Genomic DNA, 17,975 nt, shown 5'->3' on the forward strand with positions numbered 1-17,975 from the left:
AAGATTAAATTTCCCATTTTATTTTTTGTTTTCTATTTGTTCTATTTTTTTCTATTTTTTTTCCCCCTGCATTCTTTCGGGTTACTTGAACAGTTTTTAGCAATCCATTTTGATTTATTTAGTGTTTTTGAATGTCTCTCTTCATAGACTTTTTAGTGGTTGGTTTAGATATCACATTACTTATCACGATTGACTGGTCTTGTCATTTTATTGGTTTGAGTGGATCATAGGTTCCTTTATGACTCTTTCCCCCTGTTTATTATAATTACTTTAAATGTTTCCTCTACATACCTTCGGAAGCATATCAGACAGTGCTATCACATTTGCTTTAACCATCAACGTGTTGTAGAAAACTCAAGGGAAGAGAAGCTTATCACAGGTCCCCACACCTTCGCCGTCCATGATCGTTTTTCCTTCCCGATGTCCCAAGGCTGCTTCTTGGCTCATTTCCTTTCTATTTAGAGAAGTTCGGTTCGCAATTCTGTAGGGTCGGTCTGCTGATAAAAACGCTGCCATTTTTCTTGTATTCGAAAACGTCGTGATCTCCCGTTGACCCTCAAGGGCACTCTTGCTGCCTGCCTGGGCTGGCAGGTCCTTGGCGCTCGGGGCTGACAGCTCTGTGCCTTCAGCGGATCCGGTGGCCACCGCGGTTTCTGGTGGGAAATCCTGTCTTTTGAACTGCGTTTCCTTCACAGGTAAAGCACCGTTTTTCTCCGGCTGTTATCAAGAGTTTTTCCTTGAGTTTAGTTCTCAGAGTTTAATTATCATGTGTCTTGGATGAGATTTGGGTTTATCCTGTTTGAGGTGCTCAGCTTCTGGAATCTTTAGGTTTATATATCTTGCCAAAATTGAGAAGTTTTCCGCCGTTGTTGGTGGTGGTTGTTTGTTTGTTGAGTGCCGTTTCCACCCTGCCTGCTTTCTCCTCTTCTTCTGGGACTCCGGTGACATGAATGTTAGGTCTCTTTTTTTTTTTTTTTTTCAGACTATTTTCTTTCTGTCGTTGGAACTGGGCGGTTTCTATTGCTCTCTCTTCCAGGGCACTGGTTTCTCCCTCCATCTCCACCATCCTCCTGCTGAGGCACCCACTCAGCTGTTCACTTTTTCAGTTAGAAGATTTGCATTGGGTTCTTTTTTTGTTTGTTTATTTCCTAACGCTTCCTAGGTCTTTGCTGAGGCTCCCTGCTTCTCTCATCTGTTTCAGGTGTATTCACAGTCGCTCACCGAAGGGTTTTGGTCATGGCTATTTGCCAGGCAGTGCTAACGTCGCCATCAACTCAGTGTCTGTGTCTACTGATTTTCTTTTTTCATTCAGTTTGAGATCTTTCTGGATCTTGGCATCTTCCCTGGCCCTCTGGCCCTCTGGACCAGAGAGGCACTTCTGGCCCGGGCTTCCTCGGCGCCTGCTGGTGTTCCCAGGTCGCTGGCTGATGCAGCTCCGAGCCCGAGACACGAGAGCCCAAGGGAGACCCAGAGAGCCCAGCACATGTCGCTCCTTGGTCCAGGGGCTCTGCTGGTCTGCCGTGTTCTCTCCGCCCTTCACAGCCTTCTGCCTGTATAGTTTCAGGGTTTTTAGTTGTACCTAGTGAGAGGAATAGGAATTTGTGTTCTCCAAATCTCTGGAAGCAGATTCCATCTTCCTAGGGTTTTAGCTCCTTCAATATGCCTTGGAGAGAGTGCATGGGGGATGTCTAACCCCCCGGATCTGTGCATTTCATATTTTTATATCCAAAGGCCCCATTCCCGTCTGCTCCCAGGAAAATGGTCTGGGGTTCCATGCCCCCCTCATACTGCCTGCACAGGTCTCCTTTATCAGTTGGCCAACTCTTGTTCTGGGAAGACTGAGCCCTCCACATAGGCACCAGAATGGACATAGCTCAGACTTCTGTACATTTTAGATAAAAATATTATTGAAGTTTTGTTATTTAAATTTTGAAAATGAATTTCTTTCATGGGGTGTTCTTTTTGGTTCTCGATGTTTTTCTGTGTCCTGAAGGATATTAATATTGAAGCCATCCATTCGGGAATGGCATGGTTAAAACGATGCTTATTTTCTAAATCCACTGTTGCTGGATATTATGCTAATTTGTGAGTATGTTTTCAATTGAGAATACTCCTAGGCATGGACCAATAATAACCACAGAACGTACATATCACATGGGGTGCTTTTGGCAAATGGATCACACTTGCTTGTTATTAAGAACGTTTAACCCCGAAGGAAGGGTGTTAGTGACTGGGGGGCTGGGTGTCCCTGCAGTGGTCCCTCCTCTAAACCAGGATCCCCACCCACTGGCTGTGGATGGGTACTATTCCGTGGCCTGTAGGAACCAGGCTGCACAGCAGGAGGTGAGTGGCGGGCCAGCGAGCGAAGCTGCACCTGTATCTGCAGCCGCTCCCCAGCGCCGGCATCACCGCCTCAGCTCCGCCTCAGATCCTCAGGCGTTAGAGGCTCATAGGCGCACCGGTCCCTGGTGCCACAGAGGGTGGGGACGCTGCTCTAACGTTACATTCCAGGCAGAGCTGCTTGGAGCATGCTGCCACAGGAGGCCAGCCGGGTGGATCAGTTTCCCCGACAGCTTCCACTTTGGGCGATGCCAGCCAGCCTGCTGCGGTTTAGCACGGTGTCCGCTCTTCGAATCTTGCCATTTATAAATTTTAAAAAGTGTTGGATTTGCATTTGAAACAAATATTCGAGTGTGGTCACGAAGGCAGCTTATTTCTACCGAGCAATTTTTCTCATTTCACCCAGAATATGTGGTTCTCAGCAAGTTCTGGACCTCCTGCCACCACACGCACGCACACACGCAAACAAGCACAGAGCTGTCCTGATTGAAGATTTTGGTAATGTGTTTTTGTACAGGGCATAAAAATATATCTCTGTAATTACATGATATTTAGTGATTAGATAATTATGGATAATTGCATGGGGTAGTTCTAAGTGCTGAAGTGTTACCATAAGATCTAAAATGTACAAATTGCATAATAATTATTCTTGGGAGTTATTTGGTAATTCCGAGCATAATTATCATGTGATCTGCAGTGCATGTAATTAATGCATAATCACATGGATTTCGCCTTCATAACTACTTCGCCCTTGTTATAAATAAGGCTCTTTGTCATAACATTTGAGTATAAATATAATGTAATCGGCTCCCAGATACAGCGCATCAGGCCTCGAGATAACTGCCTCACAGCGACGACGCCCCCGGCGTTCCGCACGCACACGGGGTGAGGGGCGCCTTTGCCCCAGCCGGAGCCGTCCGTGTGGGACAAGACCTCCCTTCTCGCTGACACGCGTGTGAGGTCACCTGCCGTGCGGCCAGGGCCCGCGGCCACCAGGCCTGGGATTCCGTGGAGCGCAGCGCCGGCCACGTTCCTGGTCTGGGGCGCTGGGACGGGGAGCCTGCTCCTGGCAGGACTGGGGGGCAGCACTCAGCCGTGGCCGTGGCCATGGGGACTCGAGACTCTGACAGGAGCTCTAGCTCAACCTCCAAGTTGATTTTTGCCACTTTTCCACAGGCTTCTCGTGGCAGGATGACTATACCCAGCGTGTAATGGCCCAGGAGCTCTCACACCTGCCCAGAACCTACCTGCGGCGACCCGAGGCTGCCCTCCCTGCCAGGTAAGTCCCCTGGCCCGGTTCCCACCCCCTTGCCCACAGCACTGCCAGCGCCCATCGGGCCTTGAGTCTCTTAATGAGGCGCGGCCCCGCTGTCTTCCGGCGCGGGGGCCGGAAAGTCGCGATGCCAGCGGGAGGAGGAGTGCTTTCCTTCCGCACGGTGTCCCGGCCCAGGGCCGAGAGCTGCACGGCTGACACCCCTGCGAGGCACTCTTGTCACCCAGGGACATGCCCAAGGACTGCCCCCCCCCCCAGTTTAGTCCCGCATCTGCAGAAGCTTGGTTGAAAGCAGATGAGTCGAGTTCTCATTTCCCAGTAAGATTCGTATTCGCTTTAGTACAAAAGGCAGGAGACGGCGAGAGCCTCCCGTCGCCCTGCGCCGGGCTGCGTATCTCCTTGCGCTGCATCTCACTCCGTCCCCGCTGAACCCCGCAAGGCAATTACTGAGGCCTCACCTGTTCTCGCAGGGGAGGGAACGGAGACGTCGAGCAGTCGACAACTTAGTCCAAACACAAACCCCAGTGGGCACGCCGCGCCGCATTCCCGGCCACTGGCTGTGGCATAGCGGGAAGGGCCTCCCTGAAGACTTGGTTTGTAAAGCCTGTTTTTGCCCCGAGAGACTGTTCTAAATCACAGCCTTTAGTTAGGAAAGTCTCAGTCGCAGAAAAATCTAACATCTAACCTGTATGCTCGGGTCCATCTAACAGATGAAGTAGCTAAAGCTCCACGTTCATCTCCAAGTCCTGTGGGACCGAGTGAGAACACGTCATGAACGTGTGCGCTCTGCATTCAGGCTCACCGTCTGGCTCGCTCGCCCGCCAGACCGAATTTCTTGAGGGTGGGAACTGTGTCTCTGTTCCTCATGCCCAGGACGTCGCCTGTAATGCCGCCTCTGTGAAAGACAAGGTGCCTGTGCGGTCTTTGAGTAGAGTAACATTTTCGTGACCCTCCGCGCCCTCCAAGACCAGAGTCTGGTCTAACTGAACGTTCTGGGCGAGCCGGGACTCCACACCAGTCCCCGAACCACCCTTGGGCGTAAGTGTCGCCCACTGCTCCTTCCGTCGCGGTGACGATCGCCCGAGGCAAGGCGCTGTCCAGTGGCCCTGGCTCCACCAGGAGCAGGGAGAGTCTGATGGGCCCGAAGAGCAGGGCTGGGGGGCTTGGAAGCTGAGGAAGCGGCAGCCCCTGGTGTCGCCTGAGAGGCGTGGGACTTTTTATGGCCCCTTCAGGTGGCTCCCTGAGGACGTCTACACGCCGAGGGCCCCGATTCCTCGGCATTTTTGGTTGCGCATTTCCTCTGTGGACTGTGATTGGTTTGCTTTGATCGTCTTTAATATTCATAACTGTACAGCTTATTTTATCTTCGATTAGGGCCGTTGCTCTTAGGGTTTCCAGATTATTTTTTGAATGACAGGTTCATGCCATTGTCAGTGGAAAGGAGCGGTGTCTTCCGACCCCAGGTGAGGCCAGGAGCTTGTTCCGCTTCCGCCGCCTCCAGTCTCTTCCCTGCTCTCTTCCGAGCGGCCCCTCTGGGCAGCCTGTCCCCGCGCCTGCCACGTGCCTTTCACTAGGTAGCCGTCTCTCCGTATCTGTTGAATAATGGAGAGAGAGAGAGTGAGTGAGTCATCGCCCGATGGCGGTGAATTATTATTTGAGTCCCTGCACTAGCCAAGCATCCTGCCTGACTTCTTCATTCCACAGGGCATTTCCAGAGCATTCTACACTTATTAGATTTGTAAGTATCTACAATCGGCCAACGAGATGGTACTTGGCGTTCTTCACACAAGACAGCTGATGTTTAGAGAGATTAAGCCCCAGCCGGGATCCATGCAGGGGCAGAGGGGCGTGGGGCGTGCCTTCGGGGCAGCAGAGGGAGCACCGTGTGAGCGAGGCGCCGTGAGGAGCATCGGCAAAGCGGCGGTGACGGGTGCCGAGTGTGCGGAGCAGGGCTGGGAGGCCGAGGGGACGCCGAGGACCCAAGAATCTACGGGCGCCCTCGCCGAAGCCCCTGTGAGCGGGAAGAGGTGACCCGCAGGCCTGCGGTCCGTGCTGAACCCATAGCCCCACTGAGAACTGCGGCCAGAAGCTTGGGGTCAGGGTGGTTGCGAAGGCTTCGTGCGAAAAATAAAAAGGGCCCTGAATGATCATTACGCGAGGTCGGGATTCCGAGGAAAGGAAAGAGAACCGGGTTCGCCGTGCGCTCTTGGCGAAGATTTTGTTTATAATTCGGATTCTTTTCCTCCGGCAAAGTGGGCGACAACTTAAAATACATCTCATATTATTTGGAACCCGGAGGTCAGTGCACACGAGTGTGGTGGAGACAAGTAGAAGGCACCGTTCATCTTTTCGAAGTGGACCTGTAATGCAGACATAAAGTTTTGGCCTACGTAAGCCAATAACAGGGCAGAAGCCAATTTGCAAGTTAATTGCTACAATATTCCGCAACACAATGATGGACACTCTCATCACTGTAACGTATTACAGTGCCACGCACAAATCTGCGGCCGAGCGGGCACACCGGAAGATGAATAAGACAATTTAAAGGCACATTTATGGGGTGGTTCTATCTGCATTGATTAGCAATTAGTGAGAAAAATAGACAAAGTACCAAAAAAGTAAATTGACTTCAGTTAAATTACACTCTAACAACATAGGACATGACATTTCATCCATTAAAAAACGGCCAGGGAAACTATGGCCGTGATTTGAGACGCAAAGGACTGTGACGCTGTTGATAATTTAGACGCCTATTTAGAGTGAGCCGGTATAACTGAAAAAGGCATTAGAATTAAAAACAGGACTGTTTTATCATGGAGATAATTAAACACAAATATGAAATTATCGTAAACCTTTATCATATTTGGTACTCTTATAAATAAAAGTGAAAATCAAATTATGACTTAAAGGCCAATTCTCTCCAAATATAAAACTGGCAGAGACGGGATGAGGAGGAGGAAGAAACAGCCAGAGCCGCGTCCGTCACGTGCGCCACTTTGTCGAAGCCCCACCTCGGCATCACGTCAGCCGTTGTTCGGGGCGCCCTTGTTCCACGCCGTGGGTACTTGTGGGAGATGAGATGAACCGCTCAAATTTTAAAGCCCAGTATTTGCTCACGTGAAGATCAAGGGCATTTAGTACACGTGGCTGTGGAAATGCCAGGAGCACCGTCCCTCGCGCTCGCTCATTGAGCACCCACTCTGCAGAGAGCACAGTCGCAGGATATGGAAGTTGACACGGGAGAGGCATCCGGTTCTTTCCACCCAGACGGCATTTGTGGCTGTCATAAAGGGCTACCAGAGACCGAGAGTGTCGTGTTTTTATGTAATTTTAAAAATTCTTTTCTCTGAAAAAGGAAACGAGACATTTTTCTTTCAAACGAGCCCATGATTTGTATCGCTCCCCGTTCACCGGTTTTGTTACCCTAAATTCAACTCCAGTGATAATAGTTTTCAGATTACCCAGAGATGCATTCTTTACACTAGAAAACGTGTCATTTAACAGGTTAATAATGTGAAATGCTAGCGTTTTGGGCTAACTCTATGTGAACGCAGAATTTAATGGATGTATTCTAGTTCATTTATTCGGGCAACACATTTTTTTGGTGCCTACCGAGAGCTGAGCTCAGGTGTCAATTCTGGGGTTAGAGCAGCGAACGAGAAAAATACAGAAAGACGTGGTCCCTTCCCACAGGCAGCTCCCATGCTAGCGAAGGGCCACCTAGCATCAAAAAGCACATGTTTAAATAAAGACGGTAACTTCGGCTAGTAATAAAGGCCGAAAGAAAACGATTCAGGAGGATCTAACAACACTGACTGAACATCCTTCAGACTGGATGGCCGGAGAAGGCGTCTCTGAGCTCATGGCACGGGGACTAGGGTGTGCCTGGTGCTTTTAGCGGTACGTGGTTGGCCTGGCTACATTCCCCACAGGGCCGCAGCGGGTGAGAGCAGGGGCAGCTCAAGCCGTCCACCCATGGCCTCGCGGTGGCTGGGGTCAGGCAGTAGCCGTGGGGATGGAGGGATGTGGGTGGACGTGGGCAGCTGTCGTAGGTCAGCCTGAAGCACTGTGCTGCTGTGGGGGGATCACGAATCGGTCGTGACCCCGTAGGTCCGGGCTGGGCAGTGGGTTGAGGGGTGTTGCCACTTCTGGATGTGCCATCAGCGGGCGTGACAGAAGCCGTTTGCTTAGGGCGAAGCCTGTGAGGTGCCCGCCTGCCCGGTAACGTGCTCCGTTCCCCGTTCCACTCCAGCCGCCAGGGCTCCCAGAGCCCGTCCAGGGCCAGCCCCCTCAGCCCTCAGCTTCGCTCCTGCCCTGCCCCTCCCCCGCCCACTCTTCAGGCCTGAGGCCCCTCCCTGGGGTACAGTCCCCCCTGCTCTTTCTGCCTCTCGCCCTTGCTGGACTCGGACTGAGGACCGACGGTTTCCGTTACTGGTTTCTCTCCTGGCAGTCAGCGGGGCGGCTGCTGAGAATGTACTTTCAGAATAGCCCTCTGCTCGGGTCACCGCAGCCCTCACGGTGGCTCTGGGACAGGCCTCCTGGCTCCCCCTGCACATCAGGGCAGCAGGCTCGGGGGCGCACGACAGATTCAAACCCCGGTCAGTGAGAGCGAAGGGGGCTCGGGCCTCACCTCGCCACGGGCTTTGCACAGCGACCTGGTCCCTGCATGGCCACTGAGGTGCCCAGTGCGCCTGCTCCTGGTCCCGCGACGCGTCCGGCAGGGGCCAGAGCAGCTGGTTCATGGTGTTCTCGCTTTCAGGAACTCACAGCCGGGCGTCGACGATGGAAGGAGGCACGGTCTGGAGGACGACGCCGCGCTGGCTGAGGCCCTTGAGCGCTACCTGCCGTACCTGGAGGCCCTGTCGCAGGCCGCCGCCCCGGACGCGCTCCCCAGGACGAAGCAGGACAGACCGCCAGCTCAGGTGACCTTCGTAGCTCGCTCCATGACCGGGTTCGTGTGTCAGCAGCGGGGGTTTTCTCCGTAGGGCACACGCAGGGCGCACGTCCAAAGCCGGCACTGCTGGGTTGTTCTCCTGTGTCCCAGGCTGGTGGGCAGTTCGGCAGGAGGCAGGGCACGTGAGGAGAAATGTCCCTCGGGCCTTCGTAGGGTCACACACACACACGAGTCCGCCTCTCGCAGTGGCCGCCCACCTGCCCTTGACGCCTTGATAGCGGAGGGGGAGGGGAGGCTCATGAACTGTTCCCAGACTCAGGGGTTGGGGCGACCGGTATCAGCTGAAATTCCTCTGCGGGGCGTGTCGCATGTCCGCCACCGTGACAGTGACCTAGATCGCCCACACCGCTTGCCTGGGCCCCTCGTTCTGGCCTGGAAGTAGAGACGGGCGTAGGGCAGCTCCAGGGCCCGGCCTGGCCGCAGACGGGCCGTTGTGAAGAACCGTCACCTGCAAACAGCAACGGGCTTTGCACAGTGATGTTCCGAACCCCCACGCTTCCTCTCACTCCTGGTCGTTTTGTGAACTCAGCCCGGAATAGCCAGGTTTGGAATAGAAGTTGCTCCCGGACAAGGAGCGGCTTGGAATTCGCCCAGGGCGGGTCCCAGATGAGGCCCCTTGATCTCCGCCAGTCTCCCCTGCCGAGGAGGAACGAGGCCTGGCACTCGGCATCGAAGTGACTCTCGGGGAAGCCACTGCCGCCACCTCCTGTCGAGCTCGGCTTCTGAGACCGCTGACACGTGCACGCACTAGGGTGACAACAGCATGGCAGCCGGGGCCGCGGTTCACGCCTGGTCACAGTGACTGTCGGGCCATCTCTTCCTTCTCAGAAACGCCCCAGCGTGAGTAACGGATTCTGTGGTCATCTTACCACAGCCATGGTGGCCGCGAGAGTTACTCAGGAAAGGAGCACTCGGTGGCATTTTGGGCTTCTGGAATTTTCTATGTTATGATTGATGCTTCTCAATATTAAAAAAATTGCACGAACACCTGGAACTCATAATTTCCCCTGTGCAGTTTTTGAATGAGGAGAAAGCTCTTCGTCTTCTCTCTGATAAGCAAAGACCGGATGACGTATGAGAGGTACATAATCGGATGTCACCAAAGCTGCCGTCCAGGTTTTTGCTGCGCAAATACAGCCAGCCACGGACGCGGGCAGAGCTTTCGGACCCGCTCTCCTCTCAGATGATGAAATGTCTCTGCTGGAAATTTAAGCTTGGTACACGGATGAGCCTTCGAAGTGCAACCAATTTCCAATGAATTATGTTATAAATCATCTTCTATGTATCTGTCATCAAAAATCTAACTCTAGCACAGAGTCAGAGAAATATCGTAAATTTATTATCGTTAAAGGCTTTAATACTGATGACTTTGTGACGAGCCAGAGGGGGTAAAATCACACTACTCCTCTTAAATGAAACCAACTAGCTCAAAGCCTTGAGCGTTAATTGAGCTCTTATTGATCGCTGGGTCAGTGTGATTATTCCCCCTGCACTGCGAGTGGTGGAAGCCAGCCCCTGCTCTCATCGACCACAGGAGCACTGGTTCAGAGTCTGCAGTCATTAGAGAGAACACCGTAAATTCCCCTGCTTACTCTGTGCTGTTGAGGAGGTTTACCGAAATCCATCACTTGGCAGTACCATGCATTTACGGATTTATTTTGGAAACATTGTTTTAAGCATTTTTAATGTGCAAGAAGCTGTGCTAGGTGCTGGGATTAGAAAGATAAAAGTTAATCCCTGCTTCTCGGATTTCACAGTCTTACTGGGTAAGGGAGACAAAAATCGGAGTCGGAAACGAAGCAGGTGCCGCGGCGAGCAAGGGGCGTTTGCTCCAAGGCGGCGGCGAGGCCGGGGAGGGCTTCTCAGCGGCCGGGCATGGGGGACGACCAGAATTCGCCAACTGAAGACGTGTAGTCAGAGACATTTTATAACGAGTAAATAGTCAATTTGCTAGGTGACAGGGAAGTCTTTCCATGAGCCTGATGTCAGAGCTGCGCGTACATAAAGCAAAAATATGAGAATACTGAAAAGATACATGTAGAAGTCCACAATCATTTTTTAGATATCTTAACTCTCTTCTCAGGAACTAATTATACAAAGAGGTAAAATAGTAAGGATATAGAAAATTTTAACATCATCATCAACCAACTTAACCTAATTGATATTTATAGAATGATAGACCTGAGAACTGTTCGATACACATTCTTTTGAAACACATTTAGAGTATTCCCCAAGGTAGAGCATATGATGGGCCATGAAATAAGTCTCAGTAAGTGTCGAAAGATCAAAATCATATAAGGAAAGATATTAAAAGAAAACTGCAGATAATTATTCATTAGAAAGATAGAAACAAAAATTCTAAACTTATTTTTAGCACATCAAATCAAACAATGTATAAGAAAGGATAATGCATCATGCTCAAGGGAGATTTATTCAGAATAAATACAGGGTTGGTTACATTTGAAAATTACCCCATATAACTTGCCATATTAAGAAGGAAAAGAAAAACTATATGGTAGCCGTAATAGACACAGAAAAAGCATTTGACAAAAGCCAACCTCCATTCACGATGGGACCCTAACCGCCATCACGCTGAATGAGGAAGGACTGAATGCTTTGTACCGAAAATCTGGAATTAGACCAGGGCGTCTTCTCCTCTGTTCACCAGGCAGGCAACGAAACAAGAGAAAGAACTAAGAGGTGTTCGGATCGCACGATCACCCTTGTAGAAAGTTCAGTGGCGTCTGCAAAAAAGCTACTAAAATGAAGACGTAGCAATGCTATGGAATGCAAAGTCATATACAAAGGCCAATTGTATTTCTATATGCCAGCAACAATTAGATATTGAGATTTTAAAAATATTGACAAAAGCATCAACATTTATTAAACAATTAAGGATAAATCTAATAAAATATGTGTAAGGCTTACATGAAATTAAAAAAAAAAAAAAAAAAACGCTATTGAGAGTAATTCCAGCCGTAACGAACGGAGATAGATGTCCCATGGCCACGTGCCAGAAGACCTATGGTGGCAGGACGGCCATCTGCCCCAAACCGATGGGTGGTATGGCACCAAAAGCACAAGCCATAAAGGAAATTTGATAAATGAGACTTCATCAAAATTTAATTATTTTCTTCTTTAAAAGATACTGTTAGGAGAATGAAAAGACAAGTCACAGACTGGGAAAAAACTATTTGCAAATAATACACCTGAAAAAACACTCCTCTTCAGAATGTATAAGGGACTCTCAAAACTCATTAAAAAGAAAAAAGCAGGCAAATAAAAACTTCAGCAAAAGATTCGAAAACACAATTCGTCAAAGAAAATAAATGAGCGCTACATAAGGCCCATGACATGTTCAACATCATTGTTCATGAGGGAAATTAAAACGGAAGCAACGAGATGCCAGCGCGTACCTATAAGCACGCCTAAAACTTTACAAACTGACCCACCACGTGTCGGCAAGGAGGCGAGGCACTGGGAGCCCTCCAACACCACTGGTGGGGGCGGAAGGGGCACAGCTGCTCTGGACAACACTCCACAACTCCCTGAGAGATTAAACACACACCTCACCTCCGACCCAGGCTTCCCGCTCCTGCCCAGGATAAGTGACAGCTTTGTCCATTGGAGACCTTGTATATGGATGTTCACAGAGACTTTAATAGTCATTGCCAACAATTAGAAACAACGCAAACGCCCATCAACGAGTGAATAACAGATTCTGTTTGGTCCATGATTAGAATGCTACCTGGCAGTGAAAATGAATGAACCATCGATGCAGGCAGCACGTGGAGGAGTTTCAAAATAATCGTTCTAACCGTCCGACAGAAAGACAGAAGAGAGCGTGCACTGTGATAAATACATTTATACAAACTTTTAGAAAACACAAACCAGCGTAGAAGGGACAGAAGCAAATCAGGAGTCGCCTGAGGGTGTGGGTGGGGCGGAGTGGAGGGGACGTCACGACGGGGCGTGAGGAAACCCTCGGGGTGGCAGGTGCGCTCACTGCCGTGGCTCTGGCGGTGGCTTCATGAGCGTGTGCCTATGTCAGAACAAACGTGTACTGCTTATCGTTTGTCAGTTATACCTTACGATGAAAAAGAAAAAAGGCAAGCAACCCGACACAAACGTGTAAAAGTTTTGAGCGGATACTTCATAAAAAAAGATACAATGGCCAATAAAGGCATCAAAGGTGCCCAACCGTTGTTCATTAGGGAAATACAGCATAAAACCATAAAGAGCCACAACTTCATGTCCACTCGATTGGCTAAAACCTTTTTAAAGTCTATGATACCAGCTCGTGGTAGGAAGCAGAGCATGGAGCCTCCCAAGTTCATGGGACTTGCCCTGCGACAGCCAGACGTGGCGGCTCTCTGCGCTGACCATTTGCTCATCTGTCCGGGCTCCCCGCTCGGTGTGTGCCCACGAGCAGGACAGCGTGTGTGCGTGAGCAGACGTGCCCGTGACTGTTCACAGCAGCACCAGGCTGGAGGCGGCCTGGTGTCCCCACCGAGACCGTCATCTGCTCCGCTTCGGGGAGATGCTGCCTGAGGGACACAGGGTGCGTCCCACCCTGCCACGGGGACAGAGTTTGCGCAGGCGCAGCGCTGTGGGCTGTGCCACAGCCACGGTGCCTGTTCTATGAGCAGCAGCCGGCCCGGGCTGTCGCTCCGAGTGCCCGCGAGCAGGAGGCCGGGCTCTGCGGGTAGAGATGTCCTCAGGTCCCAGCACGGCTCTCGGCATGTGCCACCGTGCCGGACGTGCGGGAAGTGACCCCTGCATGTTAATTAGTTCTCCGAGTCACCCTGTCCGCCAGGTGACACTCCGCCTACAGAAGCAGCCGGCTCTACGTCCAGAAAGCCCGGTTTTCAGCCAGCTCACAGCGGGCTCGGCGGGAAAACTGCCCGCCTCCCGCTCGTCTGTCCACCTGTCCGGCCCGCAGGATGAGGGCCTACAGCGCCACAGGCTCAGTGGTGCTGGGACCGGCCCAGGGCCGCATGTGCAGCACGGTCACACGCCCTTGCGTGCTGTCCCCTTCCAGGCCGTGTTTCTGTCCCGGGCGCTAAGCAGCGAGACGTGCGCCTCTGCTGCTGGCCGCGTGGCGGACGGTGCGGTCGCCGAGGACGGAGGCCCCGCCCGGGCCTTCGGCAGCCGACTCGCTGACGGGAGGCGGTTGTGTGAAAGGCAGCGGAAGCGGCCGCGGAGCTCCGCAGGCGGCCGCACCTTTGCGTGTTTTAGAGTCGAGTTCCGCACCAGAGGGCGACTTGCTCTTTTCTGTCTTTATTTTTGACTCGACTTATCACGTCACCACACGTGAGCAGCTTCCGGGCTGTTCTCCAACAGTGGTCCGCTCCTCCTGGCGGGATTCTTCAGAGCCGATTTGGGGGACACAGGAAAAAGCCACGGCCTGCTTCCCCGAAGTTTCATCGGGTGCCCTGTCCACCTGCGTTTCCTGGGATGAGGCGGTCCCTTGAGACCTCGAGTTCGGTCATCTCATTTCACGGAGCGAGACGCTGAGGCGAGAGAGAGTCGGGGCGAAATGTTTGATCTCAGGCACGTACTTGCCGGTCGAGCCGAAATCGGAACCCAGGAGTCTTTGTTCGACTTTTCATGTTAATTTTTTAGGCCAAAAACCAGGTCACCGAGTCCCCCCCTCTAAACTCAGCTGAGCACGAGTTCTGTCGCTTTCTGGTCAGACCGCAGGACGAGCCCGCCCCGCGTGGGCCGCAGCCCAGAGCCGATGCCGGGGGCTTCGTCCCAGCCCTGCTCCTTACTCGCGGGCGCTCTCGTCTCCTCCGTAAAATGGGCATCGTCGTGTCCACACCGTGGGGCTGCCGAAGGGGTAGCAGGAGTCGGAACTGGCACTGGCACTCGTAAGCATGGCGCTTTGTGACGCCGGTCCTGCCACGCTCCAGGTGGGCGCAGCCCCGACCGGCCGGCCTCCTGCGCACCTGAGGCGCAGACGAACGGCGGCGTTTTGCTTCTCACTTGCCGGGTGCGAGGCAGGTGCAGCTGCTGGAGACACAGCGTGCGGACCAGGAAGAGCAGGATGGAGCGAAGGCGACAAAGCAGGAGGCAGTGCCGGTGCGGAGGGACGCGGGAGAACAGTATTCGCCTCGAGCCATGGCCGCCTCCTTAGAATAATCCCAGGCTAGCAGAATGCGGCGTCATTTGCAGATATCCATGATTTCACATCCATATCTTGTATTACTGTCAATTTTCTGCAAAATTCGTTGATCCTGTAGTTTAGAACTTAATACCTCTTCAACCTCATAGATTTTATGAACTCAAAAAACCACTGGGGACTCTTTTTTTTCTAACTGAAAGCTCTATATCTTGGCTACAAAAATAGTACAGCTATCTTGGTCAAAGACAGACCAGTGCGAGGCTCCTCGGAACGCAGGAATTTCTTTTGTCCCGTTGACAGTGCCGTCAGTAAGACTGACACCTCCAATCTTCCCCTGTACAGGGGCGGGCCACTTAGAGCCTGAACACTATTAAGCGCTGACAACCTTTTCACCGCGGAGAGAGAGAGAGACAGAGACAGAGACAGAGACACAGAGAGAGGGCGGGAGGCGGGGTGGAGCGGAGGAGAGAAAGTCAGACACACAGAATAAACAAGCTGCCAGAACCACCCCCACAGCCCGAGCACAGGAAGGCACATGCAGCAACCCCGACTCTACATTAATGAGCTGGACCGGGGGCTCCAAGCCCCACCCCTGCTCCCAATCTTGCCATATCCATTGGCATCGTGGAGCCACCTCATTAGGGAGCCCGTGGACAGCCCTGCCGCGGAGTCCTCTGTCACGCCAGCAGCAAGCGCGTCTCAATCAATGTGCTTGTCACCCCTGCCTGCGGGCTAAGAGGCAAACTGGAGAAAATGTTTGTTATGTGGTCAAAAGATGGCCCACGCCGTTTCCTCATTTGTGTTGGGGCCTTGGCACAGGGAATGTCTGACGAGCACGAGACCGGAGCCCAGGCGAGTCTCGTCCACTCGGCGACACTGGGCGTGGGGCTCCGAGGGCCACGGGCCTCCCTGGCGGTCTCGTCTGAATTCCCAACCGTGCGATCGAGCACGTGGCGGGCGGGTTTCCAGGAGGGGAGCGGAGGCTGTCCTTCAGCTCTGGCGCCCTGGGCCTGGGGGAGCTGGGAGCACAGCGGTCACTTCCCTGTCTCGCCACTTGGGAGGCGGGGGACGCGATGCAGCTTGTGGCTCTAGGACGTGTGTCATCTGGCTCCAGGAAGCTTCCCTGATTTTCCCCTGCCGAATACGGTCCCTTCTTTCCAAACGCCACATCACCGATCCTCTTTAATAATAGACTTTCGATGACAGCCACCGATGTCTGTGACACAACTTGCGTTTCAGTCTGCAAGCTGTTTAAGTCAGGTCCATGTTCGAGTCATTCCTTCCCCATGGAACGGAGACCAGAGCTTTGCACACAGCAGCAGTAGTGGTGGTGATGCTGATGCCGATGGCGGTGATGCTGATGCTGATGCTGATGATGCCGATGCCGATGCCGATGGCAGTGATGCTGATGCTGATGATGCTGATGCACGATGCGATAGCGAGTGATGCTGATGCTCATGGTGCTGATGCTGATGCTGATGGCGGTGATGCTGCTGATGCTGATGGCAGTGATGCTGATGATGCTGATGATGCTGATGCCGTGCGATGGCGGTGATGCTGTCTGATGCGATGCTGGCGGTGATGCTGATGCTGATAGCTGATGCTGATGCTGATGCCAATGCAGTGATGCTGATGCTGACGCCAATGGCGGTGCTGATGCGATGCTGATGCTGATGCTGATGATGCTGATGCTGATGCCAATGGCGGTGATGCTGATGCTGGCAATGGCGGTGATGCTGATATGGTGGTGATGCTGATGCTGATGCGTGATGCTGATGCTGATGGTGGTGATGCTGATGCTGATGGTGCCGATGCTGATGCTGATGCTGATGCTGATGCTGTTGATGCTGATGGTGGTGATGCTGATGCTGATGGTGGTGATGCTGATGCTGATGCCAATGGCAGTAATGCCGATGCTGATGGCGTCGATGCTGATGCTGATGGTGGTGGTGGCGGTGGTGATGCTGGGGGTCCTGCTGAGGTGGCGATGATTCTTGATGGCTGTGGTAAACACTTCCTCTGAGCTGTGTGCTAAGCTGGGTACTTTTACCTAAACTCTCCCTAACTCTCACAACTGCTTTAAGAAAAAAATTATTTTCCAAGTTTGGCAGGCGATAAAAGTGAAGCCCAAAGAGATGGGGAAACGTGTCCCAGGTCACCCAGAACTGCGCCGACAGCTCTTCCGGCCTCCGAGCAGGCCTCTTTCCCCTTGTGTCCTGCAGCACACCCCGCCGGTGTGTGTGCGTGAACAGTTCTGTGTGGAAGCACCATGGCTCAGGGAATGTTCCCGAAGGGATTCCAGTTCAGTGGAGACGTCAGGAGACGTTGGCGGCCGCGCTCAGGTGCCGCACACGTGCACGGTGGCCCGCCCCACGGGGCCGAGACTAACCGTCCCTGACACACGGTTTGAAGACTTGGTACCAGGAGTGGCCATTCCGTGGGCTGGAGATTGGCCAGTGTTCATGCTTTTAGGTTGCCAAGCTCCAGTTTTAAAAATTATCCACCATCATTTTAGGAAACATGACATCATAGGTTTGTTGAATTGAGGCTTAAAACATCTTCAAAATAGGGATTTGAAAACGATCATAGAATTTTAACCTTAGGGCTGAAAGTGCAGGAAAAGGACAGTTGGGGGCCCGTCTCACCTGAGCCGCAGCCTCCCTGCTGCTTTAAGGAACGAAGGTGTGAGCGGGCGAAGTCAGCGATCGTGGCGACAGCAACAGCAGCCACCGGCACTTCTGTGCCGGCACTGACTGGCATCCCCAGTTTACGGGGGACTCAGAGCTTAAAGAACTCACCAGAGCTAAGGTCGCGAAGCTTGTCGGCGTCAGAGGTGGGATTCAAACCCAGGCAGCCCCGCCCCAGAGTCCAGCGACCTCTGCTGCTCTCTCCTAGACAGACCACACAGGAGGAGGCCAGAACACCTTCCTCGCTGCTGTTTGCCCAGCCCCCAGTCCTCCTGGTTGGGGGTGGGCAACCTCACCTTGAGGCCACAGTAGGTTCCCCAAGGATACCATCGTGCTAGCCATTGTTTACAGAGGACCCGGTGTGGCTTATGAAAACTATAATGTTTTCTCTCATTGTACAGTCTCTGTTGTTTGTCCTACCTACTGAAATATGCTTTTCCCTCTTCGCTTTAATTTGGTTCAGAGCATAAACGGACCCACAATAGACTGTTTATCCCGGTCTACAGCATGGATTGCATTCTGCTGTGGTTGGTCACGTGCCGTGGACGCTGGCTTGTCCGCTGCCATGAGCTGTCCAAGTCGACTATAATCAAA

The 17,975-nt window shown here is 52.5% G+C and overlaps 1 protein-coding gene across 1 annotated transcript in view; it reads left to right on the top strand.

Annotated features, from left to right (window-relative positions):
- The window catches only part of PTPRN2 (protein tyrosine phosphatase receptor type N2), a 433,745-nt gene that overhangs the window by 169,710 nt on the left and 246,060 nt on the right, over positions 1-17,975 (top strand). Inside the window, exons 4-5 of the mRNA XM_039836793.1 lie at positions 3,517-3,619; positions 8,373-8,535. Of these exons, the coding sequence (XP_039692727.1) occupies positions 3,517-3,619; positions 8,373-8,535 (266 nt within the window). The remainder of the gene's footprint in view (positions 1-3,516; positions 3,620-8,372; positions 8,536-17,975) is intronic.

This window comes from Pteropus medius, unplaced genomic scaffold (genome assembly GCF_902729225.1).
Source record: "Pteropus medius unplaced genomic scaffold, Ma_sr-lr_union100, whole genome shotgun sequence".
Taxonomy (NCBI): Eukaryota; Metazoa; Chordata; class Mammalia; order Chiroptera; family Pteropodidae; genus Pteropus; species Pteropus medius.